The sequence below is a fragment of the Sciurus carolinensis genome, chromosome 6 (assembly GCF_902686445.1).
Source record: "Sciurus carolinensis chromosome 6, mSciCar1.2, whole genome shotgun sequence".
Lineage (NCBI taxonomy): Eukaryota > Metazoa > Chordata > Mammalia > Rodentia > Sciuridae > Sciurus > Sciurus carolinensis.
The window spans coordinates 140,439,199-140,466,954 of record NC_062218.1 but is presented as its reverse complement, the minus strand read 5'-3'; the positions used below and the strand labels follow the sequence as shown (position 1 = coordinate 140,466,954).

Here is a 27,756-nt window from a genome sequence, read left to right as displayed (position 1 = left end):
TTTTTATTACAACTTTTTTCATTTCCGTGAGCTAAGAGCACTTGCTGGCTCTTACCATTAGTCAGCACTATTGTTGGGCAACTGTTAAAGGAAAGCCAAAGAAAAAAGTAGCTGAGTGTATGCAAGTTCCTGTAAAAAGATCACACGCGAAAGCTATTGTTGAGTTTGAGAATTTGCATTTCCATCCGGTTGCTTCTTGGCAGGTGCTGCTTCAGGTTGGCCCGATGGTCGGCTCGTGGATCTTTTAGTGAAGTTTTCGCTTTTGGATGTTACTGAGAAATAGCAATTTGTACATTCTCCGATCAAGTTTTGGCCTCCAACATCCTGTGCGTCACCACCATTGTCATTCCTTTTTCTTATTACTGTGGGTGCGGGAGATGATTACTTCGCGACTGGGCTTTTAAAAGGTAAACTTGCCAAGTCCTATGCGGACATCCTAAAGATTTTCCCGAAACACTTCGCAGGTTAAGGAGCCTCAACCTGCTTCGGTCCGGTCTCAGTGTTTTGCTGAGCCCTCTGTTGGTCACCATGAGTATTTTATATGGAAATAGCTTTCGTTCCCACATGCTAGGCATGGACACGCCCCGGCCCGTTGTCTTTCCAAACATGTGACAATGCGGGACCGTCTCCAGTTAAGCTTTTCTGCGGTTTTTGGAAATGAAGTAACATGGAGCATTCCTGTTGGGACAAGGTAGAGGAGGCGCTCCAAGCCGCCAGCCACCTGGCGCGACCCGGGCGATGCCCACTCGGGTCTTCCCGTGGCCCGACGGGAGACTGAAACGCACGTGGGGATGGCCCAGGAAAGATATGGAAAGCCCCTTTGGCTGGTAAGGCCGCACTTCCGCATCATCCCGGCTCTTTCACCATTGAAAGCTCTAAGTGCCGGGTTCGGAGTTGGTCCAAGATGCTGTCGGTGTCACCCATTGAACAGAGACGCTGCACTGACCCAGAAAACAGTCACCACCGAGTTCTGCAAACAGAGAGGAAACTGCGCACAGAGAGACGCCGCCGAAAGTTTTCTAGAGTTAAGGAACCTCCAAGATCGTGCTAGCCTTGCTTGGGCTTTAATCTGAGGGCAGTGGGGAGCACCTGAAAAATTTATTGAAAGGATGGACTAAGAGATTACAGGGTTTTTTTGTTTTTTTTTTTTCAGAAAACTGTAAAACTTTACTGATCATTTTAGTATTCAAAGTTGTACTATCAAGACTGCAGGCGTGGTTCTAGATTGTCTTCTTTTAAACCCATGACTGCACTTTGATTGCTTCTGACATTTTAAGGGGTTCTAGAGTTGATAGAATTTCACCCTTGGCAAAAGGACCATCTCCACCTTGCACTTTGGCCTCACCCAGTTCCTGGAAATCAGCTTCCAGGTCAGGTCCTTGAAGCTCAGGTGCTCCCTCGCCTTCACTCTCTTGACCAGGTGCGACACCCTGACTTTCAGGTGGGGTGGATCCTCTTGTTGAGGTTGTTCATCACTGAACTGGGAAACCATAAGCTTAACCGGATGAGAAGACTCTTGACCATCTTCTTTACCTATAGATTTGGATCTTGATCTTGCTTTTTCACTCATATTTCACACGACTGAGACTCAGTTGGCTAGAAAGAATGAAGGTAGCAGGGGTACTACTTTTCCTGGCATGGCACTGAGCGCGCAGAAAGCGGTAGCATGGCGCATGCACAGTGAAGAGGACTCCAGTTTCCTAGATGACTCTCAGAACTGTAACGTTGATAGAGGGCAGATTGGTAATATAACCCAGGTGGCCTGTAATGGAAGCCAGAGCTTCTCTTAATCACACGTGGAGGCAGTTTTAAGTGATAGCTGCTCATTTTGAAAGGCAATTTAAGCAGTATCAAAGTTATATACATTCCTCCAAAGCAATAAAACTTACAGATAGCTACATTGACAAAGGCAGGTACCAAGGTGTTCCGCAGAATTATCAGAATGCTTGAAAAGAATGTTCATCAATTGGCAAACTTTTCAGGTGATATGCACATGATTTTAAATATAATGCAGCAGTTTAAAAAATAAGGTAAAACTATACAGTTAGGGGTCTGTCTTCAATTTTTAGTTGGATTAACAATTGTTAATTGAGATCTCCGTAGGTTAAAATAGGTATATAAGTGCATAGAGAAAATTCTACATTCAAAATAAGTCATTAACCTCTAGGGAATCCACTAGATTGGGAGCAATGAGGCTAATGTGAAGGAAGAGGGAATGGATAATGGGGGAGAATGTTGGCAGAACATCTCAGATGTCTATCACTATCTCCCAGAGAGGAAAGCAAGCTGGCATCTTCCTGTGGTAGTTTCCTCACCCAGATTAGAAACCCTTGGGCCCCAGATGCAGGATGCTTAATACTTGGTAAATGTCCCATGAGTAACTTACCACTAATGAATTGTCTAAAGCAGTGGTTGGGTAGGGGTGGGGGGTCATGGCCACAAATGAGTAAGGGGGCTATTGGCATTTACCAGATAGAGGCCAGGTATGCACAGGAGAGTTCCCCCACCTTCACCCCCTCCAGCCATAACAGAACTGTTCACCCAAAAAGTCAACAGTGCTGTGACTGAGAAACCCTGGTCAAGTTATCTTAGTCTAGGGCTGGGGATATAGCTCAGTTGGTAAAGTGCTTGCCTCACATGCACAAGGCCCTGGGTTCTAATTCCCAACACCACCAAAAAAAAAAAAAAAAAAAAAAAAAAAAAAGTTAGTCTTCTAAGGGAAAGTCCCTAGCCTCTTTCTGGTCTTTTATCTCCACCACAAAGCAAAATCTGCAAACCCCTGCAGAACGCTACTTCATTCTGCTCTTTCTGCCAGTTCTTCCCAAATCTTAGAGAATCTGGTGGGGTTGGGGCATGGGCAAGATCCCAGAAGATAAAATGTAACAGGCAATAGAAGGTGATGGATGGGAAATATTAGGTAAGAAATCATCTGATCAGTTTAACACAACACAGAAAATCATTCACGAAGGATGATTAAGACTTTTTTTAAGGAAGATATATATATATAAATATATATATATATATTAGTATAAATATATATAAATAAATATATATATATATTTAAACTCTTTGTGAAAAAGCAGGGCTGGGATTGTAGCTCAGTGGTAGAGTGCTTGCCTAGCATGTATGAGGCACTGGGTTCAATTCTCAGCTCCACATATAAGTAAAAATAAAGGTCCACTGAAAATTAAAAAAATATTTTAAATATTCACAGCAGTATTCTTTGTATTAGAAACTGGAAGTAGCCCAAATGTCTGACTACACAGGCAAGTTAGATATGATACTATAATGCAGTATACTTGAAATAAACTGTCATGTGATCATACAGAAAATGAGCAGATCTACATTCAGTTATAGAATGAATTCCAGAAGATAAGAAAACAAAGTGCAGAATATTAGGGAGAGGATGGCTAATAGCATTTGTGTAAAAAGGGCAGAGGGATGCCATGGGGCGACTATTAAGACATGCTGGGTTGCTGTAGTTATATGTACACATTCCTGTATGTTTTTGCTGTATATGCCCAGACTGTTAATGATTGCTAACAGGGAGATGAACTTTGGCCAGGATAGGAAAAAGGATGTTTTCATTCTGTACCCTTTGGTACTGTATAATTTATTTTTAATGTGCTATTATTTTTCATAAAAAAATAATTACAGATTATGAATAATATGAAAAACTACAATATAGAAATTTTTAATCCTTAAACAGGATAGAATATTATCACTTGTGGGTGGGTATATGATGGGTCTTGAAAATGAGGCATCAAAGTTGTAATCTGCCTCTTCTGGATTGCTAATCTCTTTTTCCCTTTTGTTTGTTACCAAAGAGTCAAGGAGAACTTTAAACCGCACCTGTACTCCCAGCTGCTGGGAAGGTTGAGGTCAGTGTTGCAGCCAGCCTAGGCAACATAGTGAGAACCCATCTCTTAATTTAAAATTAAAAAAAAAAAAAAAAAATGCTCTCAAAAAGAACTTTACTGGCTTAGAAATTTAGACCTAATTGAATTGAATTCCCCTGTCTGGCTTTGACTATCTGCAAACACAACTCAAACTGTGGGGCACTGACCATGAGCCAGGCGTCTTGCTAGTATTCTTAAGGAAAATCTCATTTAATGTTCATAAGGATTCTGTTTTCCATTTCCCAAGTACAGAAACAAGCTCAAAGATGTTAAGTAACTTGTCCAAGACCACACAACTAGGCCTAGAAACTAGAACTCTGCCTTCCAAGTCCATGTTCTTTTACTCACTTGTTAATACTGTCCAGAAAGAGGATATAGCCCCAAGTACAGAAAAAAAGACATCATCTCCTCAGAAACCCCTGAAAGGCTGGGATTATTTTTTTCCCCTTAGATGTAGCACCAGGTAATCCTGCAGAGACAGATTTCCAAGTGGTTTGAAAGTTGTGGAGTCTAAGACAAAGTCCTTTGCAGCACCTTGGAACTATATGTGGGAGTGTGTGTAATATATATATATACACACACACACCTCAAGGAGTCCTCACTTCCTGTGACTTAGGGACAAAACTTCAAGGCTAAATAACATAGAAGGTATCAAACACTACTAAATATCAGGCAGAGTGCTAGACTATTTTCCCATTCATCCTCAAAAATTCTCAAACTCTGGTTCAGAAAGTTTCAATGACTAGCTCAAGATTACATAGATTGAAAGTGATGGAGCTGGTATTCAGCATCAGGTTTTTGTCATTATAAACCTGAAGTCTGCCAAGCACAGTGGCTCACACCTGTAATCCCAACAACTTGGGAGGCTGAGGTAGGAGGATCACAAATTTGAGACCAACTTCAGCAACTTAGCTAGACCCTGTCTCGAAATAGAAAATAAAAAGGGTTGAGGATGTGGCTCAATGGTAGAGTAATCCTGGGTTCAATCCCCAATACCAAAAAAAAAATTAAAAATAAACCCAAAGCTCAATAAGAAGAATTAAAAACAAAAAATATATGCTCATTTCATCAAATTGTGAAAAAAGGATTACTAATATCAAATGTTAGCACAAGTGCGAGAGAGTAGTTATTCTCAGAGTACACAATGTAAATTGACATGGGCTTTCTGAGAGCAATTTAATAGCATCTATTAAGTTTTTGTATGTGTGTGGTATTGGGGATTGAAGCCAGGGCTTTAAGCATGCTAATCATGTGCTCTACCACTAAACTATACCCTCCAGTTCTCTGAAAATTTAAAATCCACATACTGTAGGATATAGAAACACTACGTTTTGGTGTTCATTCAGAAGAAACTCTCCCACATATATAGAGAGAGCAAAGATATTCTTATAGCATTGTTTATAATATATAAAAGTAATCTAAATGTCAACAGGGAATAGCTAAATTTACTGTTTATGCAGCAATTTAAAAGATTGGCCTAGCTTAAATATATACGTATATATATGTATTAAGTTTATGTATGTTCATATGCCTAGAAAATATATCCAACCATATTATATATAAAGATGACTCTCACCAAATAGGGTGGCTCACACCTATAATCCCAGCCACTCTGGGGGCTGTGGAAGGAAAAATTCAAGTTTGAGGCCAGTCTGTGCAACTTAGTAACACTGTCTTAAAATTTAAAAACAACCAAATAAAAAACCCAGAATAACAACAACAAAGGCCCTGGGTTCAGAGATTTTTTTTTAAGAAAAAAATATTATAGGAAGCGTTGTATTGAACTAAACTACTGCCCTGGGCCCCAACTGACCAGGTTAATAAAATGGACCCACTCATGCTAAAGTTTCAGTCACCAAGTATTCTGACCTTGCAGAGAAATCAGGATTAGAGAGATAACAGTCAAATTTCTCCTACAGGCCTGTTTCAATTGGCATGATAATGAGGTTCCCTCTGCCTTAATCCTTACACACACCAAAAAAGGTAACCTGAGTGTTAACTGATCTGTTCTTTTTCATTGCTGTCTCCCTGTCTCCATCTTACTTGGAAGGTAACTTTGAAATGACTCATCTGCTTTTTGTTTTTTTGTTTCTGCTTTCTACAGCTCTTTTCTGTCTATAAAATCAAACTCTTCTGTTCTCTGCTTATGGGAACAAATTGTATTTTATGGAACAAAGTGTGGGCTGATTCTAGAGTCGAAAATATCATTAAACTAAATTATTGTTTGACAATTGAAAAACATCTGAATGTACATACAACAATCTGATAGCAATTGCCACATCTGTAAGAGAGTGCTTGTAAGGGTTTTAAAAAGGCTCTTTCACTTTATGTGTATTGTTTTATACTTTTTTTACATTAAAAAAAACTGTTTATGTACTATACAATTAAAAAAAATTAACTTGTCATAACCCAAAGAGTAGTTCCTGGGTACTTATTTTACAATAGTTACAGTGTTGAATATTTTATGAGTGTTTTTATTTCTCACCACAGCACCAAGATAGATCTAATAATTACTTTTATTTTACAGGGGAAGAAAGAGGTTCAGGGAGGTTAACTGCCTGAAACGCAGGGAATTGATTGTGGGCTTGTCTCATTAAACACACCTTTAAAACCTGAAGCCTAGAGGACTCTGAAAGAGAATTTAAAAACTAACAAACTTTCTCTGACTCTTGGCTGCAGTTTTGAGTCCAATAAACAATGTTGCAGACTGTGACGCCCAGAAAGCGCATGTCTTGTCTAAAGAGCCTGTGGAAGTCGGTGGTGCTGTCTCCTGACTTTGCTGCTGTTTCTCTTCCTTCTGGACACCTGGCAGGATTATTGTACTTTCTTGCCTCTTTAAAGGTAGACATGACAGGTCGGGCTTGGTGGTTGCACACCTGTGATCCCAACAACTTGGGAGGCTAACACCAGAGGATTGCAAGTTCTAGGTCAGCCTCAAACTTGAGAGACCCTGTCTCGAAACAAGAAGATAAAAAGGACTGGGGCTAAAGCTCAGAGATAAAGCACCCCTAGATTTAATCCACACTACCAAAAGAAATAAAAAACACCTAAAAACAAGTGGTATGACTGGGCTGGAATGTGGCTCAGTGGTAGAGTGCTTGTCTGGCATGTGTGAGGCCCTGGGTTCAATCCCCAGCACCATTCCACACACATACAAACACATACACACAAATGTGGCATGACTACATGCCCTCCTTTCGTCAGAAAAAATGTGAGTAGAAGACAGACATGTCTCTTCTAAGCAGAAATCTTCAGGAACTGGTGACTGATTTGTTGAGGTCTTCCCCTACCCCAACCATGTCCAGGGTCTTCATCCATACCTGGTACTGAAATATAATACCACAAACTAGGTTTTCAGAAATTTATTGTATGTGTAAGGGCCTCGCTAAGTTGCTGAGGTTGGCCTTGAACTTGTGATTCTCCTGCCTCAGCCTCCTCAGTTGCTGGGATTACAGGCACGTGTCACCATGCCCAGTATATTCTACACAAAATTTTAAGCAAAGGCATATGTGTGTGATTTATTGTTACATCATTAACAGCCTTAGATGACTGGAAACAATGTATATGTTTGTTAGTAAGGATTGTGTCAGGGGCAGGTAACAAAGTATTACTAAAGATGGGTTTACATTTCTCACATAAGTCTGGAGGACAGCTGTGTCTGGCATTGGCTTAATGACTACAATGTCAGAACCAGCATCTCTGTGATTCTCTTGGCATTTCACCCATGGTGGCAAAATGGTGCCCTTGTATTCTGCATGTCAGGCACATCAGTGTTCTAGGCAGGGAAGGGAAAGGAGTGGCATTTGTTTCCTTTATGAGGAATGCAGGAGCTTTCCCAGGATGGGTGTGGTGGTGTACACCTGTAATCCCAGTGACTTTGAAAGCTGAGGCAGGAGGATTACAAGTTCAAAGCCAGCCTCAGCAACTTAGCCAGACCCTGTTTCAAAATAAAACAGGCTAGGGATGTTACTCATTGGTTAAGTATCCTTGGGTTCAATCCCTGATATCAGTTAAGAAAAGCTTTCCCAGAATCCTCTTAGCGAACTTTCCTTTTGTATCATTGTGCAGAGCCATGTTATGTGGATACATCTATGGCCGCCAGGGAGGGTGGGAAAACAAGTATTAAGGGATCCCAGCCTCTAAAGCAGCAAGAGTAAAGAAATTGGAAATGGGTGTTGGATAAGTCAATCAGTGATTTCTACCATAGGGACTGATGAAACAAATTATGGTACAACTGAGAAACGGGACATTTATAGCATTGAAAAGAATAAGAGGGATCCATGTGTATTATTAAGGACAATTTCTAAGATTCTTGTAAAGTGAGAAAAGGTGAAAGTGCAGTGTATGTATATAGTAGGCTCTGATTCATATGGGGAGGGCTGAGCTGTGGCTCAGTGGTGGGGGTGAGATTAGAGTGGAAGGAAGACCTACTTTTACTCTTATACTATCTTGTACTATTTGAAAAATTTTAAACAGTGTATACGTTGGAATCCTGCCTGTAATCCTGCACTCAATTCAAGATAAATTCTAATAACTTTAAATTTTTTGGTAAATACATGGGGTTTATGTATATATTCACATAGGAACTATAATCCTATACATCCTCTTCTTTAATAGATCTTCATCTGTCATCTTTATAATGCTGTGTTCTCATTAATTGCTCTTTCCCTCTCTCTGCTTAACTTTCCCATCTCAGGTCTCGAAGCCTTGTACTCTTGTTATGACTCAGGTGGCTTTCCTGGTGCACTGCAGCCTTTGAGATGGATTTCCTTTCTCTGGTCCCCTGCAATCTTGCTATCCCCAATGTGGTTGTTCCCAGGGCTAAGACCATATGCTTGCCTTTGCTGGACTTAAGGTTACCAGCATTGTTGTCCCCCCACCCCCTTCTTCCTTCCCTCTCTTCTCTGTTCTTTCCTTCCTAGGAATTTCTGGCAGGCAGGAAGAGGGTAGAGGGTCAAGGGGTATTTTGTTAGTAGAAGAAAACCCAGTGCCAGTCAGGTGGGCCTAGCAATTAGGAGAATTCTTATATTTTTGGGGTGCCTACCATGTGCAAGCAATGTGCTAAGTAGTTTGCATACATTTATTCCAATAATAATGCAAAGAGATTTCTTTGACAGAACAATGTGCCCTGCTTTGCCTGAATGGGTCATGGTGTATGCCTCTTATCCTGGCAAAATTTTATGTCTCAAAAGGATTGGGTAAAAAAATTGTATAGTCACCTTTACTATCCTCATTTTTTGAATGAGAATATCTTAGGCTTAGATAAGTAAATTACTCTGCCTAAGGTCATACAACTGTTAAATGTAGGGCTTAGATTCAAACTCTGGTCTGTAGGATTCTGCTCTGTGTGCTTTCCAAAATGCGTACACTGAGGCCCTAACCCTCAATGGGACTGTATGTGGAGACAAGGCCTGTGAGGAGTTGATAATAGTGAGGCTGTAATATGAGGGTCCTAAACGGACAGAGCTGATATCCTATGGGAAAGGAAGAGACACCAGAGCTCTCTGCTGTATGCAGAAGGTGACTTGAAGTCAGGATCAGAGTCATCATCAGCAACCAAATGGGCCAGCACCTTTACCTTGGACGTCTTAGTCTTTAGACCTATGAGAAAAGAAATTTCTAACAGTAACTACCACCTAATCTGTGGCATTTTGTTCTGGAAGCCCTAGCAGATGAAGACAGACTCCAACATCCACACCTCTTTCACTCAGCATGCTGAAGGTGGGCTTCTTCACCCAGGGTCATTGCAAGCTAGTGACAAGGGTGGGCCTCGACACATCTCTTTCATTTGTGTTCCTTGGACTTAGGCCAAGAGTAGATCCATTAACCTCTTACCTATAGGAGGCAATTTGTTGTCTTTCTCTGTAATCAGATATCACTCTGTAATCTGAAAAAGGGAAGTTTAAAGATTAAGATTATAATGGGACTATAGTAATAATAGGTTAGCTAATAAAAGGAGGGAAAACTCTAAAGAATATAAAAATAGCAGTTGTAAGGAGCTGCCAAGGCCCAGAGTATAAGAGCACCCCAGGAAGAGTGCCCCCTACACTCTCTGCACTCTGGTCCTCAGACTGAGATCCAGACCTTGGTGGAGAGGGCATAGCTGTGGCCCACTCAAAGGCAAGGAAATGACTGTGGTACTGTGCTGGTGGAACTTGCTAGAAATTCACCTTCTAGGCTGGAAAACTATCCTGGAAAAAGCTGTTCACAGCGAGGGTCTCTCTTGGAGCACTGTGCCATAAAACCACCTACAGGGGTTCTGGGGGAAACTGCTGGCTGCCAGGTGTTGTTGGTCCCTATACAGGGGAGAATGTCCTCAGAGATTGTGTATGGGGAAACCAGAGAGGAAAATCTTCCTTCAGTGTCTCTCCAGAGTCTTACTGAAACAGCTTAATATCCTCCCAGCAAGAAAAAGGGATTAAAATATTTTAAAAAGAGTCTAGATCCATTTTCAGAGAGTAAGCAAAAAGGATGAATGTGAGCTGAGAGATAATAAATCAATAACCAGTACACATTCTCAAAAAGTATTAGAACAATAGCAACTGAGGATGTAGCTCAGTGGTAGAGTGCTTGCCTAGCATGAATTAGGCCCTGGGTTCAATCTCCAGCATGGCAAAAAAATAAAAATAAAATAAGTAAGTAAATTAAGACCACAGTTTTCCTCAGCCAGATTTCCCAAACCAGAGCAAGGAAAGGCACTGAAAAGAAAAGTACATCTTGAAATTAGAGGGCAGTATATCTAGGATGAGGATGAGGTGTCTGAGTTTTTTTGCTTTGGGTACCAGGAATTAAACCCAGAGACACTTAACCACTGAGTCACATCCTCAGATCTTTTTATTTTTTATTTTGAGAAAGGGTCCCACTAAGTTGCTTAGGGCCTCATTAAGTTGCTGAGGCTGGCCTCTAACTTGCCCTCCTCCTGCCTCAGCTTCCCAAGTCTCTGGGATTGCAGGCAAGCACCACTATGCCCTGCAGGTGTTTGAGTTTTTGTTTGTTTGTTTTTTATTTCCACAATCTAACACAGCACTGGGGACTCGAACCCGGACTCGAGCATGTGAGGCAGGCACTCTACTTGATGGGCTATATCTCCAGCACAGGTGTTTGAGTTTTTAATAAACTATCTAAGCAGTTCTGTAGATGAGAGATCTTTGAAACTACTTAGACTGAGCCTCCAGCAGGGAATATCAAAGGACAGTGACCCTATTACTGTGCCCTATTGTCTGTTTGTATGTGTGTGTGTTTGAAGTTTCAGGCCTGCTAGTTTCTCTGTAAGTGCCCTAAAGCAATCCTACCTCCATCTGCCTCTACCTCATGGAAGTCCACCTCATCATGTCTGTTACTTCATTTCTCCATCATTCTGAGTATACCTGCCTTAATCTTTTTATCTCTGCCTGCCCATTCTTGTCTTCCTGCTTTTGTACATACTGTTCCTTGTGCCAAAAACACTGCTCTGCCTCTGCCTCTCTCCCTCCAATGAGCCTATCTTCGCTCAGTAGATGAACTCTTTCCTGGTAAGTCATAGTATTACCTTTTTCCAGAGTCTCCTTCTTTAAGAACGTCCCCCACCCCTGAGTTAGCGACCCTTTCTCTTCTGTTAGGACACAGATTCTTTAACGCTGCATTATCATCGCTTGCTTCCTTCGCGGCCTGCTAGGCTAGGTCTTTACCATCACTGCATCTTGGATGATGGTCGGCACTCAATACGTATCTGTCTTGTTCACCGCAGTGTCCTTGCCTTGTATTCCCTAACACAAGCATATATAAAGTGGGTGACCTAAAAATGGCCACCAGTAGATGGAGGCTAGCAGAGCGTCCGTCTCACCCCTTTTTCCAGACGTGGCAGATTGCCCAAGATCCTCGCTCGCCGGAAGAAGGCGGCCGGGCTGGCTGCCTGCGGGCCTCTCCCCGCCCTCCGGGCTCGGGGGCGTGGTCTAACCGGAGCCCAGCCCAGGGGCGGGGCCTAACCCGCTGCGGGGCCAGGAAAGGGAGGGGTCTAGCGCGAGGCCATCCCAGAGGGGCGGGGCCTCGCCGCCGGTCGGGCCCAGAGGGGTGGGGCCTCCTGTCGCGCACTCCCGGAAGCGCAGCCCAGCCCGCCCTCCTGTCGCGGAGAGGCGTTGCTTTTGTCGCCGCCACTGCTGCTGCCACCACCCCTGCTGCCACCACCGCCACCTCCGACGCGGTCGCCACTGCTTCAGTCATGCCGGTAAGTGGCCGTGCACCTCCCGCGGTCCTCGGCTTGCGCCTTGGAGCACCGCCGCTTGACCAGATGTTGCTCTTAAAGGACTCCAGCCGAGACCCGGGCTACTATTGTCCCTCCGCTTACCCCTCCCCACGCACCCTCCAGCTTTTGCGACCCTCCAGAAAATAGGATCCGAAAGAAGTTTAGAAACCAGGCTTCAGAATTCGAACCGCAAAGCCTCCAGGATTACAAGCCCAAACCTTCCCTGCATATATGGGGAAACAGATCCATAGAGTGGGCAGAATGGGGACACCCAGTCTCTGCGCCTTCCACGTGGATCCCCTGCCGTTGGAGCTGACCCAAAGGAGCGATGGGGTGGCGCTAGGCTAGTGGGTGGCCGCGGCTGTTGCCTCATGGACACGCTGTTTTTCAGAGGTTCATGTTTTTCTTCTCTTCCGCTGCCCACTCTGGCCTACTTCCAGGTCAGCGCTGGGTAACAGTAAAGGGAGAGGATGTTTTTCACCCTTCCTACTGGGTACTTTCTCAACCTGAAGCCATGAACCTCAGAGAGGTTCAGGGACCCATCCAAAGTCGCCCGTGCTCAGAGCAGAGTTTGGGAAAGAATGAGTGGGCTTATCTTGCCTTTACAGCTCACTCAAACACATGGTTACTTAAACTAAGACCTTAGATTAAAAAAAAAAAAAAAAAAAAAAAAAAATAGCCCAGTAACTTCTTTAAGCTCCTGCCAGGAGTTGGATGAGCCATGCTTTAAGCCCCCTATCTCAGGTTCCCCTGCCCTCCTGGCCACACCACACCACCTGGGAAGTGCTGGGCAAAAGCAGTCTTACCTGCTTGGGAAGAAACTCTGATCCTAGTTGCATTCCTGAGATTCTGGTTGGCCTAATGAAGCGTTTAGCAATTTCCTCCAGGGTGCTTAGTTCATAAGTCTGTGACACGTGGGTACCCAGAAGTATCCCACAGATGTCCTGTGTCTTAGCAACCTGTCTTTTGGGAGTTGATAGGTGAACCTGAGGCTGAGCAAGGTCTTAAACATATCAGGTATCATTTGGTGTTCCCAGGTACCTTGAGACAAATCCTCACAAAGTATACACAAAGTGTGGACAAAGAACCTGATGGAATGAGCCTTACAGTTTAGCAAGTCCTCCTGTGTCAGTGTTAGAGGAGAGCCTTAATCACCCCTGGGACTGGAAGAGTGGCCACCGGCTTTTTTGTGGGCCTAGCAGTGAGGGAAAGGCAGGTTGAGGAAAACTGTATTTTGTTTCCGTGACTGGGGATTTTGAGCAGATGGTTGGAATGAGAAGGGGGTACTTGGTGCCATATTCTAAGATGAACAACTGAAGGAAGGAGGGGATTAGCCAAGGATAGTGTGGTACCTGAGAGGGTTCTTAGCAAAGGCTTATAGCATGGGGCCTAGAATCCCAGAAACCTCGGAGAATCTGTGCTCTAGCTTGCCAACTGAGTCACTTCAATAAGTTGCTTCCCCTTTCTTTGCCTTGATTTTTTCATTTGTAAAATAGGGATTAAAACTGACTTCACAACGGGGCCTGGTGGTGCACCCCTGTAACCCCAGTGACTTGGGAGAAGGGTTGCAAGTTCAAGGCCAGATTTGGCAATTTGGCAAGACCCTCAGCAATTTATCAAGATCCTGTCTCAAAATAAAAAATTAAAAAAGAACTGGGGGATGTAGCTTATGCTTTGGGTTTAATCCTTGGTGTGTGTGTGTGTGTATGTATATATATATATAAAAGTAAGTCATACAATTCTATAATGGAATCTCAGAACTGGAAAGGTTAGGCTAGAGGGACCTCCTTTGTCTATTCCCCTCCTAGAAAAGGAATTCTTTTTCAGATATCCAGGACATTCTATCCTTGTACATTCTGATGGTTGGGAGTATACTAATATTTGAGTGCCTACTATAAGCCAAGCATTGTTCTGAACACTTTACATGCATGACCTTGTTTAATCATCACAACAGTCCCTTAAGGTAGGTACTATTACTGTCTCTTCTTGACAGCTAATGTGAAACTGAGGTTGAGGTTAGGCCTGGGCTGGTCAGTCCCCAAAAACTTCAGCTTTTAACTGCTGAGACTTATTAAAATGGGGTTGAAATCTGCCTACCTACAGTTCTACCCAACTGTTCTAGACCTACATAAGAGTTATCATGCCAGGCTTGGTGGCACGTGCATTTAATCCTAACAACTTGGGAGGCTGAGGAAGGAGGACGGCAAGTTCAAGGTCAATTTAGGCAATTTAGGTAGACCCTATCTCAAAAAATTAAAAAAAGGCTGGTGCTGTAGCTTAGTGGTGGAATACCCCTGGGTTTAATTCCAAGTACCCCCACACACAAAAAAAAAAAAACTTACTGTTTTTTGAGAACTAGATGTCAATGGCTATGTTATATATTTTATTTGTGTTTTCCAGTTATTACCAACAATAGTCCAGTAAGGTCAGATTTTTTTGTTTGTTTGGTACTGGGGATTGAACCCAGCCTCTGAACTGCATCCCAACCTTTCTAAAGTTCTTTTTTTATTTTAGTTTTGAGACAGGGTCTTACTAAAATGACTTTGAACTCGTGATCCTCTGCGTCAGCCTCCTGAGTCACTGGGATTAGAGGCATGTGCCACAATGCCTGGCTGAATTTACTTTTTATTTTTATTTTTGGTATCAAGGATTGAACCCAGGGATGCATAACCACTGAGGCACATCCCCAGCCTTTTTTTTTTGAGACAAGGGCTTGCTAAGTAGCTTAGGGCCTTGCTAAGTTGCTAAGGCTGACTTTGAACTTGGTAATCCTCCTGCCTCAGCTTCCCAAGCTGCTGTGATTATAGGCGTATGCCACCACACCTGGTGAATTTACATACTTTTAAAGGACCTGTTTTTTAAGTGACAGAGCAGAGGCCCTGAAAAACTGGGACTACCTAGATTCAAGCATCTGCTGGTGGAGTTGGTTTTGAGATTTCCTATAAAGAAGGGATTACTCTGTCCATTGAGCATACTTTACCCTCAAATTCAGTTTTGCAATGCAGAGGTAGAGCAGTAGAGCACTGATTTGTAATGTTTGCTACCCAGAAGCCACCTCCTGACTTCTGACCTCTGTACTACTGGATGAAAGGAAACCTGCTCCCTGTGGTCAGCAGCAGAAAGTTTCATATATCTGGTGACTTTAGGTCATAAGGCAACAGAAAATTGTGCTTTTTAATAATGTGTTCCCATTTTAGAGATTCCATCAAGAATTAGGGTTATGGGGGGTGGCAATGTACTTTGCATTTCTAGAACCAGCAAAATTTCCCTTGGTTCACATCCTGACCTCAATGTTTACTTACCCATAACTGTGGGCACCTTAGTGAACCCTTAGAAACTTCACTTTCCTTCTGAGTAAGATTATTTGAATAGCTCCCTTTTCAGGCTAGAAAGATGCTGTATAAAGAGAATTTGACATATAGCAGGCGTTCAAGAGGTTTAACTCTTATGTTAATCTTGGAAACCCTTCAAAATTTGGGCTCAGTATACAGCTGCAAACCACTGATGGCTTTTTATTGTCTCTTGGTTACTCTAGAGCAAGACTCAGCAAACCTTTTCTTAAAGGGCCAGATAGTATGTACTTTAAACTTTACAAATAATGTGATCTCTGTTACAAATACTGAACTCTGCTGTTCTAGTGCAAAAGTAAACAAACAAGTTTGGCTATATTCCACCAAAACTTTATTTGTAAAACCAAATCACAAGCATACTGTAGGTTGCCAATCCATTTTCTTGAACATCATTCAGACTATAAAGTGGACAATGACCAGGGTGTCTTATTAAAATGAGGACTTTGATTGAGGAGATCTGGTATGGTACCTAAGAGTCTGCTTTTCTGACAAGCTCTCAGATGATGCTGATCCTGTTGGTCTGAGGACTATACTTTAAACATAAGATTTTGGAATACTTACTGTGAATCTTTCCAGAACTTGTTGTTTTTGAATAGTCGTGAAAGAAGCCAAAGGAATCAGAGATGTTTAACTAGAACAGAAGAAAAACTGACCATTTTCTTTGAGGCAGGTTTTATAGATTTGACCTCAATAAAAGTAGTGATGTATTGGTCATGAAGGTAAAACAGTACAGCCCTGGGAAACCAAGCTGCTTAACTCTTGGTCTCAGTTTCCTCTGTAGAGCATGAAGATAATCTAGATGCAAATGTGTTTAGAGACTTTCCCATTTTTCTCAGGTATGGAGTTTTGCCTCCTTGTTTATCTCCAGAAGGTTGAAAATGGAAAGTCCCAGGGCGTGCTCCAGATCCACCTAGCCATTGAGGCAGGTGCCTGGAGAGTTGCACTTTCCATAAGTTCCCCTGGTGATTCTTACAGGGAAGTTGAGAAAATTGAGTTGGCTAATACCCTTTTGGTATAGAAAAGGGAACTGGGGCCATGTGGGGCAGGGATTGCTGGATATATTGCTATATTCAGAATTCCAGTTGAATTACGAGTTGAGCATCCCAACAGGTATGGTGGCCCACGCATGTAATCCCAGTGACTTGGAAGCCTGAGACAGAAGGATTGCAAGTTCGAGGCCAGCTTTGGCTACTTAATGTGGCCCTAAGCAAATTAATGAGACCCTATCTCAAAATAAATAATTAAGAGATGGGGAAGTAGCCCAATGGTGAAGCATTCCTAGGTTGAATCCCCAATACCAAAACAAAACAAAACAACAACAACAAAAAAAAAAACAAGTTGAGCATACCTTGTCAGAAAACCTGAAATGCTCCAAAACCTTAAACTTTTGAGTGATGACACAATGCCACGAGTGGAAAATTCCACACCTGAACTTATGTGATAGATCACAGTCAAAACTAAGTGTAAAAATATTGCATAAGATTATATTCAGTCTATGTGCATAAGGTGTAATGACATATAAAAAGATTTTGTGTTTGGACTTGGCTTTCATCCCCAAGATATCTCATTATATATAGCAAATATTCCAGAATTTGAAATGTGAAACACTTCTGGTCCCAAGCATTTCAGATGAGGGCTACTCGACCCATAGTAGATTTGAAATATTTTTATGTGTGTCATGGAAAAGGTAGACATTGTTGGTTTTGTTTGTTTGCTGTGCTATAGATCAAACCCAGAACCTTGAGCATGAGCTACATCCCCAACCCTGGACATTTGTTTTGTTTTGTTTTGGTGCCAGAGATTGAACTCAGGGGCACTTAACCACTGAGACACATTCCCAGCCTGTTTTTTATTTTTTATTTTGAGACAGGGACTTGCTAAGGTGCTTAGGACCTCACTAAATTGCTGAGGCTAGCTTTAAACTTGCGATCCTCCTGCCTTAGCCTCCAAAGCCACTGAGATTACAGACACACACCTCCACACCCAGCCTAGACATTTTTTTGAATGGAAAGAGAAGAGAGAAATGGAAGGAACTATTCATAATAATCTAATAACTAACTTTTTACATAGAGGAACCTAATACTAGGCTCTAATCTCTAGATTACTAATGTATAAGTTACCTATTGCCCTGTAGTAGTCACATGGATTCTGAGAGTCAGGAATCTGGGAGCAGCTTAGCTGAGCGAATCAAGTGGAATCTCTCGTGAAAGTGCATTGAAGATGTTGGCTGAGGCAGCAGTCATCTGAAGGCTTGACCAATGCTGAAGAATTCACTTCCAGGAAGGTGTACTCACTTAGCTGGAGGATTCAGTTTCTCACCTTGTGGACCTCTGTCTGTTTGTTTGAGTGCCCTTATAATGTGGCAGCTAGTTTTTTCTAGAATGAGTGATCCCAGAAACAGTAGGGCAGAAGCTACGGTATCTTTTAAGACATTGGGATAGGCTCAGAAGTCATATAATATTGCTTCAGCCATATTCTATTAGACACGCAGTCCAACCGTAGGCTGTTGTTAAATGGGACTGCTCAATGGCATAAATCCCAGGAGACAGAGAAGATTGAGGCCATTTTGGATGTTAGCTACCATGATTAAAATCCTGTGTTCATTCCATGCACCAACCTGGAGAAGAACTGTTATCCATCTGTGTTTGGAAACCAAGCCACAGAGGAATTAAGTAACTTACTTATGACCATAAAACTAGTAAGTGTCAGAGCTTGTATCTGAAGCCAAAACTGTCTGACTCCAGATGTTCTCATTTCTAGAGAGTTTAAATAAGTAAGTGTTGGTATAAATAATCCTTATCTGAAAGCAAAAGACTCAGAAGTTGTCACTCAGCCATGTCACTCATTCATTTACTCAACAAAATGTATAAGCATCTCCTCTGTGCCAAGTACTGTCCCAAGTATTGGGGTTGCAACAGTATGAACAAAACCCCTGTCTCCTGGGAACCTCCTTCCCACCTTGATCACCACCTATCAGCATCACCTGGGATGCTCACTACACATAACAGATGTCACAGCCCAGGTCTTCTGATTAGAACCTGTAGTTCTTATAAATTTTCAGTTGACTGTAATGCAGAAAACAATTTTCTGTGGCATAAATGGGCCCCCTAGATCAGCATTACTAAGTCCAGGGGCACATCTGTGCCAGAGTTCTTGATTTTGAGACAAAGTCCACAAATAATCACTTGAAGGTAGAAATGTGAAAAAAAAGTTGTTGTTTTTTTTTTTAAACTAGCTTTCCAGGTGATCCTATTCATTATGAACCAGACCCTGCTAGAGGATTTGTGGGGAGTCATCCCATTTAACACAAACCCTTATCCACTTTACAGCTGGAGAGACTGGGGCTCAGAAACAGGCTCCCACGGAGCCCTGTACCGCCCAGGCCTTGCGGGGCCTCTGCACTCTGTTGGGCCCTGCGTAGGCCTGCCTGCTGTTACAGAGTGTGGGTCCTGCAGGGCTTGACTCCTTGTCCCCCTTTGTTTCAGAAGCACGAGTTCTCTGTGGACATGACCTGTGAAGGCTGTGCGGAAGCTGTCTCCCGAGTCCTCAACAAGCTGGGAGGTGAGTCGCCCTGAGTTGAGGGTGGGATGGGGAGACACAGCTGACATGTTCCAGTGCACACCAACGGAGCAGGAGAAGCTTTAGTTTAAGCTGATAACAGTAAGACAAAATACTATTGAGTACTTCTCATGCATCAAGTACTCCACTTAATGGCTTCTGTGGATCTCATCTCTCTACAACCATTTCCTATAACTTTTTTGATTATCTCCTTTTGAAGTAGGAGGGGGCTGAAGTTCAGAGAAGTTCAGTGACTTGACTGGGATCACAGAGCCAGTGTCAGAGCTGGGATTTTGCCCCACAGTCCAGCTCTGGAGCCCTGACATTACTGGTTAATATGTTGGTGATCTGCATTGTGACAAGTTTTGCTGTATGACACATTTCAGTGTCATTTTCCATTAAACCTTTAAAATGGTAGCAATTTTAGAAATTAATTTTGAACCAGTCATGTGTAGAACTCTTATGCATCTCCTTCGGACATGCTTAGAAAATCATTATTCTCACTTAGCACCTCTCTTCACAGCTGGGGAGACTGAGGTCCAAAGAAGTCTGAGATCTGGTCCTAAGGTTCAATGAGGCAGTGACCAAGTTGTGATCAGAGTTCTGGTAATCCCAGGCTCAGCCAGTTTACTAAGATTTTCTTTTTTCATTTTAATTAATTAATCTATTTATTGTGCAATACTGGGAATTGAACCCAGGGATGCCCCAGGGATGCTCTACACTGAGCTCTATTTCCAGCCCACCCACCCAACCCCTTTTTTTTTTTTTTTTTTTTGTGAGATAGTTTCCAAGGTTGTGTTTCCAAGGTTGGCCTTGAACTTGCATTCTCCAACCTCAGGCTCCCAGTAGCTGAGATTAAAAGTGTGTGCCACAGTGCCAGGCTAGAATTTTCTTTTTTAAAACCCTAAACGATAATAATATTCAGTTTTCTGGTTGCTTTCACATGGATGTGTTCTCATTACAGTCCTCTGAGTTGTACTTTCCCTCAGTGGAATGGGATTTTTGACACCAGTGCCAAGAGGGGAAGTGACTTGCCCAAAGTCCCCACAGCAAGTCAGTGACTGAATTCAAGCTCTGTAAACTGGGATCTTCATCGGAAAAAATCCGAAACAGTGGAAAGAACCTGGCTGGGGACTTACTGCGTGGCTATGAGCTCTCTTCCTGGGGTCTGGGTGTCCCTGCTGTATTTTGGGACCATTAGTCTACATCAGCTTTTGCTCTGGGTACTTTAAAAATGAAACTGCAAGCTGGGTGCAGTGGTGCACACCTGTCATCCCAGAAGCTCCAGACTGCGGCAGAAGGGTCACAAGTTCAAAGCCAGCCTCAGCAATTTAGCAAGACTCTAAGCAACTCAGCAAGACCCTGTCTCAAAATAAAAATTAAAAAGGGTGGTGACTTAGCTCAGTGGCTGAGCACCCCTGGGTTCACACCAGCTGGCATGGTGGCATACACCTGTAATCCATCAACTTGGGAGGCAGAGGCAGGAGGATTGGAAGTTCAAATCCAGTCTGTGCAACTTAGTGAGACCCTATCTTAAAATTTTAAAAAAGACTGGGCTGTAACTCAGTGGTAGAGTACTGGGTTTAATCCCTAGTAATAAAAAGAAAAAAAAAAGAAACTGCATGTCAATTCCCTCCTGTATGCAGTAGCATGCTGTGGAGCAAGTCATTGGAGGGAGGGACCTTTCTTTTTTGACAGCTCAGAAACACCTGCCTCAGAGCCTTGGCTTCAAGGAACACTATTTGAAATCTGCTGTGTTTGTTAATCCCAGGCTTTCCTTCAGCTCTGTGATACCACCATAGTATTTATTCCAAAGGTAAGGGGGAGACCATCCTGAGCCAAAAAAACAAACATCCAGAGTGTGGCAAGTATGCATAGTGTTTTTTCCTTCCTGGGCATCATTACATATAGACTTAGATTATGGCTAAACTCTGTACCCTGCACTTCAGACCTTTTGACTGGTGCCTGAGGATCAGCCATGGCAGGTTTTTTTTTTCCATCTCATATTACAATTCTTACAGAATGGCATCTTGAAAAGACTCAAAGTTTTTCTGAATTGATTAGGACCCTAGAAGAACAGTCTTGGACCTGATGAATCACAGACTAAAGGCATACTTGAGTCTAAAAGACCATCATGGCTGGCCAACTACAACCCCTTCATTTATAGATGGGGAAGCTGAGGCCTGTAATGGGTGGAACCTGACGTGGTTACCTAGCAAGTGAGTAGTGAGGCCAGGCCTGGAATCTATCAAGGGCATTCCCTGTGCATTTCTGTTGTCAAAATAAGACCTTCTTGGTCCTCCTATGTACTGTTGGGGCTTTAAATTGACACCTTTTAGAAGGGTGGTTTTTTTGTGTTTTTTTTTTCCTTTTTTTGGCAGTGCTGGAATTGAACAAGGAAGACAATTTTGCAGTATTATTAGCATTCAGCATTGCCAATCTATTGCCGCACAATTTCTAGTCTGTGAATTCATGGCATGGAATTATTCTCAAGTTTGCTATGTTCGGATTGGTTTGCTATAACAATATTATGATACCAGTGAAAAAATTAGAAGCAACCTCAGTGTCCAACAGGGGACTAAGCATGAAGTAGATGTTCAGAACGTCCACACTGTGGAAGACTGTGTAGCTGTTTTAAAAAGAAAAAAAGAATGAGGAACTGGGGGTATAGCTCAGTGGTAGAGTATATACTTAGCATGATCATGGCCTTCAGTTTGAATCCCCAGCACCACATCTTTAAAAATTATTAATAAAAAAAAATAGAATGAAGCCAGGTGCAGTGGTATGTGTGTGTAATTCCAGCTACAAAGGAGGCTGAGGCAAGAGGATCACAGGTTTAAAGCCAGCCCAGCAACTTAGTGATACCCTGAGTCAAAATAAAATAAAAAAAGCTCAGGGGTAAAGTGCCCCTGATACTCCCAAAAAAGGCAAAAAGGAGAGAGACAGGGTGGGGGAGGTGTGCAGAGGGAGAGGGAATAAATAAATAAATGGTATATCTGTATTTACATTTTCATCAGGGCGCAGTGGCACACTCCTGTATTTCCAGTGGCTTGGGAGGCAGGAGGATTGCAAGTTCAAAGCCAGCCTTAGCAACCTGGGCCCTAAGCAACTCAGTGAAACACTGTCTCTAAATAAAATGAAAAATAGGACTGGGAATGTGACTCAGTGGTCGAGTGCCCCCGAGTTTAATCCCCCATACCAAAAAAAAAAAAGAAAAAAAGAAAAAGAAAAAAGCAAGTGTATTAAAAAAAAAAAAAAAAAAAAAAAAAAGCCTTAAGCCCTTGACTAGGGATTGAAAAAGTACAGACTGTGGTCCAAATCCATCCCCCTTCCTGTTTGTGCAGTGGAGAACGATAATTAAAATTTTTTAAAATATAGTCAGATACAGAGAAGAATATGTAACAGAGTCTACACGTGGCCCACAATACCTAAAACATTTACTCTCTGCCCCCGTACAGAAAAAGTTTGCCTGTCCCTGTTCTTAAGGAAAGTGGAAGGTGATTATGAGTAATCTTTTAGGAACCCAGACTCTTTTTTGCTGTAACTGGGAGTGTCTTCCTTTCTCCACATACCATTTCCTCTTCCTGCAGGTGTTGACTTTAACATTGATCTGCCGAACAAGAAGGTTTGCATCGAATCTGAGCACAGCATGGACACTCTGCTGGCAACGCTGAATAAAACGGGAAAGACTGTTTCCTACCTCGGCCCCAAGTAGCATGGGCTGACAGTATGGACTGAAGAGGGCAGGTGGGTGAGGCTCCAGCACCTGCTGAACAACCCGCTCTTCACACTCTCATCAGGGGTAATCCAGGTTGAACAGCCCTGATCCAAAATGATTGGGATCAGGATTGTTTCAGAATTCAGAATTTCCAGGTTTTAGAATATTTGCATAGACTTTATTTTAGTATCCCCAATTGGAAAAATTTAAGATCTGAAATTTTTATGAGGGTCATGTTGGCTCTCAGAAAGTTTCCTATCTTGGAACATTTTGGAATTCAGATTTTCAGATGAGGAATGGTCAACCTATACCTTGGCCTTAGAGTTTGCATGGGACAGGAGAGCACCCTGGTTTATTTTTAACCCACTGTCTACTTTGTTTGGAGTGGTTACATATGTTTCCTTATGTCTAATACAAGTTACAAGTTTGGGGAATCTTACAGCCCCTTGTGAATAGACAGAGCCCTTTGTTAGCACCCCTTGAGGACTTGAGGGGTGCATTTTGTGGTTGTCAGGGTTTAAGTTTAGAGTGCATGACCCTGAGTCTTTGACTTTTATAAAATGACTGTCCCATCAGAGTTGACACCTGTGCTAACCTGGGCATTGTGCTCCTGAGTGCACTCACCAACTAAATTAATTCAGACTATGCCTTTTTCTGCTGTCAGCTTCCTAAGTATGACCTTTGCCCCGACTGGTGCAAAATAGTGACTCATCTAAGCTGAATCTTCCCTTTGGTTTTACATAAACCAGTGGCACTGTGCCAGTTCTCTTCACCTTCCAGCCAGGGCAGACTGCTCATCAATCTAACATTCCTTCCCATTGTACCCAGCCAGTCTTAGCAGGTACTCCTGGCTGTCACTGACCATGTAGTGCATTTGTTTCATGAATAGCAGTGACTCCCTGATGTGGTTCAGTGCCCTCACTGTAATTGGGAAAAATGAAGCCTGGAGAAGGAAGTGACTTGACCAAAGCCTCACAGATGAGTGACAGAGGCAGAAAAGTCAGGTATCCTGAATCAAAGTTCTGTGTGACTGTTGCGGTAGCATTAACCCTCTGAATGGGTCCATGGAGAGCTTCCCAGGCAGAGACCAGCTATTATCAACTGGCAGGTCATGAGAGCCCTCTGTGAGTGTAGTTTGCTTCCTTCCTAAAGGTGAGCATTTGGAACCTAAGCTATGTTCCCTGTATATGGTGACACCACTCACAAGTCAAGAGATTTCAGATGTATCCATTTTCCTCCTGTTGTTTCTGTCCATATCCATACAACCCATGTTCAGGAATGAGCACAGAATGAATTCTAGCTCTGCCCTTATTTAACACTAACTTTGGGAACTTCTTTTTAGTACCAGAGGTTGAACCCAAGGGCACTATATACTCAGTCCTTTTTATTTTTTATTTTGAGAAAGGTTCTTGCTAAGTTGCTGAGGCTGGCTTTGAGCTTGCAATCCTCCTGCTGCCTCAGCTTTTTACATAGCTGGGATTGCAAGCATGCCCTACCACTCCTGGCTGACTTTTTGAACTTTTTATATGCCTGAGATTTGGTATTACTATCTGTAAAATGGGGCTAAAGCCCCCACCCTGCTTTCCTGCCTTGCAGGTTACTGTACAATCCCTCTGTGAAGGATTATTCTCTATGGGAGTAAAACACTAGCAGTTCCCCATACTGAGAAACACTCTTCCTCCACCCCTAGTGGCTTATGAGGACAGTGAGTGGGGGTGTTCAGGACCCTTCTATCTCTCCCAAACAGCCCTGTTTCATATTGGGCCACCATGTAAGATTGCATTTGGTAAATGTACTCTATGACATGAAGGAATGAAGGAAAGAGGGGAAAATAAACCAAACCTCTTTCACTTTCTGAGCTGGCTGTATACATGGGGAAGCCCAATGCAGACACTGTGGATTGACTCGGGCATGCAAGCATTTTTTGTTTTTTAATTTTTTTTTTCAGTTGTAGTTATCTTTATGTGGACACAATACCTTTATTTTATTTATTTTTCTTTATGTTGCATTGAGGCTTGAACCCAGTGCTTCACACATGCTGGGCAAGCACTCCACCACTGAGCCACAACCCCAGCCCCACATGCAAACATTTTTGACTAAAAAAGTAACACTTGCTGTTTGTAAACCATGTGTAGCTTAATGTGTGTTTTTCTCATAGTAGCCTTTTTTTTATTGAAGTGAAATTGACATGATATATAGTTAACCACTTTAAAGTGTGCCATTCAGTGCATTTTTTTAAAATTCACAATCTACAGCTATTTCCTCTGTCTAGTTTTAAAATTTTCATCATCCTAGAGAAATGCACTATGTTCAGTAAGCAATCACTCCCCACTGTCCCTCTCTCCATCCCCTGGCAACCGCTAATCTGCTTTCTGCCTCTCTGAACATTTCATATAAAAGGAATTGCACAATATGTGACCTTTTTGGGATCTGGTGTCTCTCATGTAGCATAATGCTTTCAAGATTCATCCAAGTTGTATCGGTACTTCATTATTTTCATGTTGAATAATTCTCATTGTGGTTTTTATTTATTTTAGCTTTTTTGGTATAGGAGGCTTCCAACATTTATAAGCAGTGTAAAAAAGTGAATCCCAAGTGTCCATCACCCAGGTCCAACAGTTAGATGCTGTTTCATCCATGCCCCCACCCCAGTTATTTTGAAGTGAGTTCTAGTCATCACATAATTTCAACTCCACATAGTTCAGTAACCATGTGTAGCATGGAAAGGCTTCTAAAGATTCAGGTGCACAATATTCACTAAGAATCACCAAACAGGCAGGTTTCACCCCATGCACAGGTGGCATCTGTCTTTGACATCAGTTTTAAGAGGCTCCCCAGTGATTGATTTGAGGCCAGATTTGGTAACCACAGAGATAGAGTGTTCATTGTTTACAAAGTCACCTAGGTTGTGTGACTCTTGGTAGAGTATTTGCTTGTGCTTCTGTTTTATTGCCTTTCCATCATAAACTGAAACAGGACAGGAGGTACTGTCAGCTGGGGAATCCCAGCAGCCCTGATAGTTCCCCAGAATAGTCAGCAAGGTTAGTGGGTGTAACAGACTTGGTGGGTGCAATGTGCAGGTCTGGACGTGGGAATTCTAGTTCCTGCTCTGCAGCCTGTTTCGCCCCTCACCCCCAACTGCTACCTGTGGGTGCAACCTTTACTTCTTTTGCAATGTTGCTGTTTCCACAGTAGATGGCACCTTTGTTCCACCTAATTTTTAGCTCTCCTAGGACGCTGATCTGGCTTCCACGTGGACCTGGGATTTGGCAGTCCTGTTCAGCAATGGAGTTCCTGAAGAGATCCTCACTTGCCCTGCTTCTTCCTGACTTCCCTGCAATAAAGTCACGCTGCTTTTGTTGGAAAGTCATCTCTTGCATTGTCTTGATATTCTTGCTCGTATGCAGTTGGTTGGTAGGCTTACATAGGTCTAGTGTCCAGAGCTTCCTACTAGGAGTGTGGGACCCTATAGATTCTGATTCTTTGCCACGTGATCTTTAGCAAGTCACTTCCTCTCTCTCGACCTCATTTGTTCCTCATTTATAGAGGAAAGATATTGGACCAGGGACTGGGGTTGTGGCTCAGTGGTAGAGTGCTTGCCTAGCATGTGTATGGCCCTGGGTTCAATCCAATCCTCAGCACCACATTAAAAATAAATAAAATAAAATCAAGGTATCGTGTCCATCTACAACTAAAAAATATATATTAAAAAATGATGTCGGGGGCTGGGGAGATAGCTCAGTTGGTAGAGTGCTTGCCTTGTAAGCACAAGGCCCTGGGTTCGATCCCCAGCACCCCCAAAAAAAAGAAAAATGATGTCAGGCCAGACCAGTGATTTCCTTATCTTACTTTTTTTTTTTTTAACTGCTTTCTTAGATTCCATATTTTGAAAAACTAGTGTACCAAGTAAGTTGGAATTAAGAGATATCAAATATTAAGGAGTCAGGATAATAGGAAGAGAATGTGGAAACAGGTTGTCTGGGGCAGAGTCCAAGCTCCAGTACCTTTCAGCTGGACCACTTAATGTCAGTATCCACAGGTATAAAATGTGATAATAGCATCTCTAGCAAATGATGGTTGTGAGGATTAAATGTGGTGATATATGTGAATCACTTGGAGTAATGCTAGCCAGTTAGAAATCACTCCAAAAAATTCTCTATTCACTAGTTTTGTATATTTTATTAATCCAAGATTGGTAGAAACAACTATTAGAATTCCAGTCAGCCTAAGAATTAGTGCCTTACAGAATTCTTATTTCTTTTTATTCTTTCTTCTTTTTTTGGCCCTGGGGATCGAACCCAGGAACGTTTTACCACTGAGCTATATCCCCAGCACTCTTATTTTCAGACAAGTTCTCACTAAGTTGCTGAGGCCAACTTTGTACTTGTGATCCTCCTGCCTTAGCCTCTCAAGTTGCTGGGATTACAGGCATGTGCCACCATGCCCAGCTTGCAGAGGTGTTTCACTGTGTCAAAACAAAGCTATGGGTCTGGGATTGTGACTCAGTGTTAGAGTGCTTGCCTAACGTGTGTGGTACTGGGTTTGATACATATAAATAAAGAAAGAACTAAAAAAATATTTAAAAAAACAAGACAAAGCTATACCCTATGGTTGCAGGTATAGCTCAGTGGTAAGAGTACTTGCTTAGCATGTGCAAGGCCCAGGGTTCAATTCCCACCACAAAGGGAATGTTTTAGTTTGTGCAGCCTTAACTGTTTTGTTTTTTTTTTTTTTTTTTTTTTTTTTAAAACAGTATTTGAGCCAGTAGATTCCAGGCTTTTTAATCTTATATGTAAAAAATTTTCGAGAACTTTTGGTTATATGAATAATGTCATATTGGAAATTGAAACAGGAATTTTTAAAACACATGAATACCCAAGCACACATCCTGGTAGCCATCAGAACTAGACGAGGTTTAGGTGATTGCAAGTCAGACGCTGGAAAACTTAAGTTTTAAAAGATAAAAGCATCTCACAAAAATAGGTTTTTACCTATCAAATTTTTACTTGG

The 27,756-nt window shown here is 42.4% G+C and overlaps 2 protein-coding genes across 3 annotated transcripts; one reads left to right on the top strand and one right to left on the bottom strand.

The window, feature by feature from the left end:
* Window positions 1-19: 19 nt before the first annotated feature.
* On the bottom strand, window positions 20-11,525 carry LOC124986533 (putative G antigen family E member 3). Its single transcript, XM_047554925.1, is given in 3 exon segments — window positions 20-1,445; window positions 1,448-1,762; window positions 11,428-11,525. Coding segments are annotated over 2 exon segments (333 nt in total). The 5' UTR covers window positions 1,571-1,762; window positions 11,428-11,525; the 3' UTR covers window positions 20-1,235.
* Window positions 11,526-11,948: 423 nt separating this feature from the next.
* Atox1 (antioxidant 1 copper chaperone) lies at window positions 11,949-26,116 on the top strand. 2 transcript variants are annotated; one of them, XM_047554863.1, is made up of 4 exons: window positions 11,949-12,102; window positions 18,956-19,031; window positions 22,619-22,775; window positions 25,980-26,116. In XM_047554863.1, the coding sequence occupies exons 1-3, from the start codon at window positions 12,097-12,099 to the stop codon at window positions 22,741-22,743; spliced, it is 207 nt and encodes a 68-aa protein (XP_047410819.1). In that variant the 5' UTR covers window positions 11,949-12,096; the 3' UTR covers window positions 22,744-22,775; window positions 25,980-26,116. The 2 variants fall into 2 exon arrangements, with proteins under 2 accessions (XP_047410819.1, XP_047410820.1); XM_047554864.1 differs by having other exon boundaries at window positions 25,971-26,116.
* The last annotated feature ends 1,640 nt before the right edge of the window (window positions 26,117-27,756 follow it).

Coding starts and splice junctions, on each gene's coding strand:
- Atox1 (XM_047554863.1), top strand. Junction 19,032..22,618: donor AGTCCTCAACAAGCTGGGAG/GTGAGTCGCCCT, acceptor CTCTTCCTGCAG/GTGTTGACTTTAACATTGAT.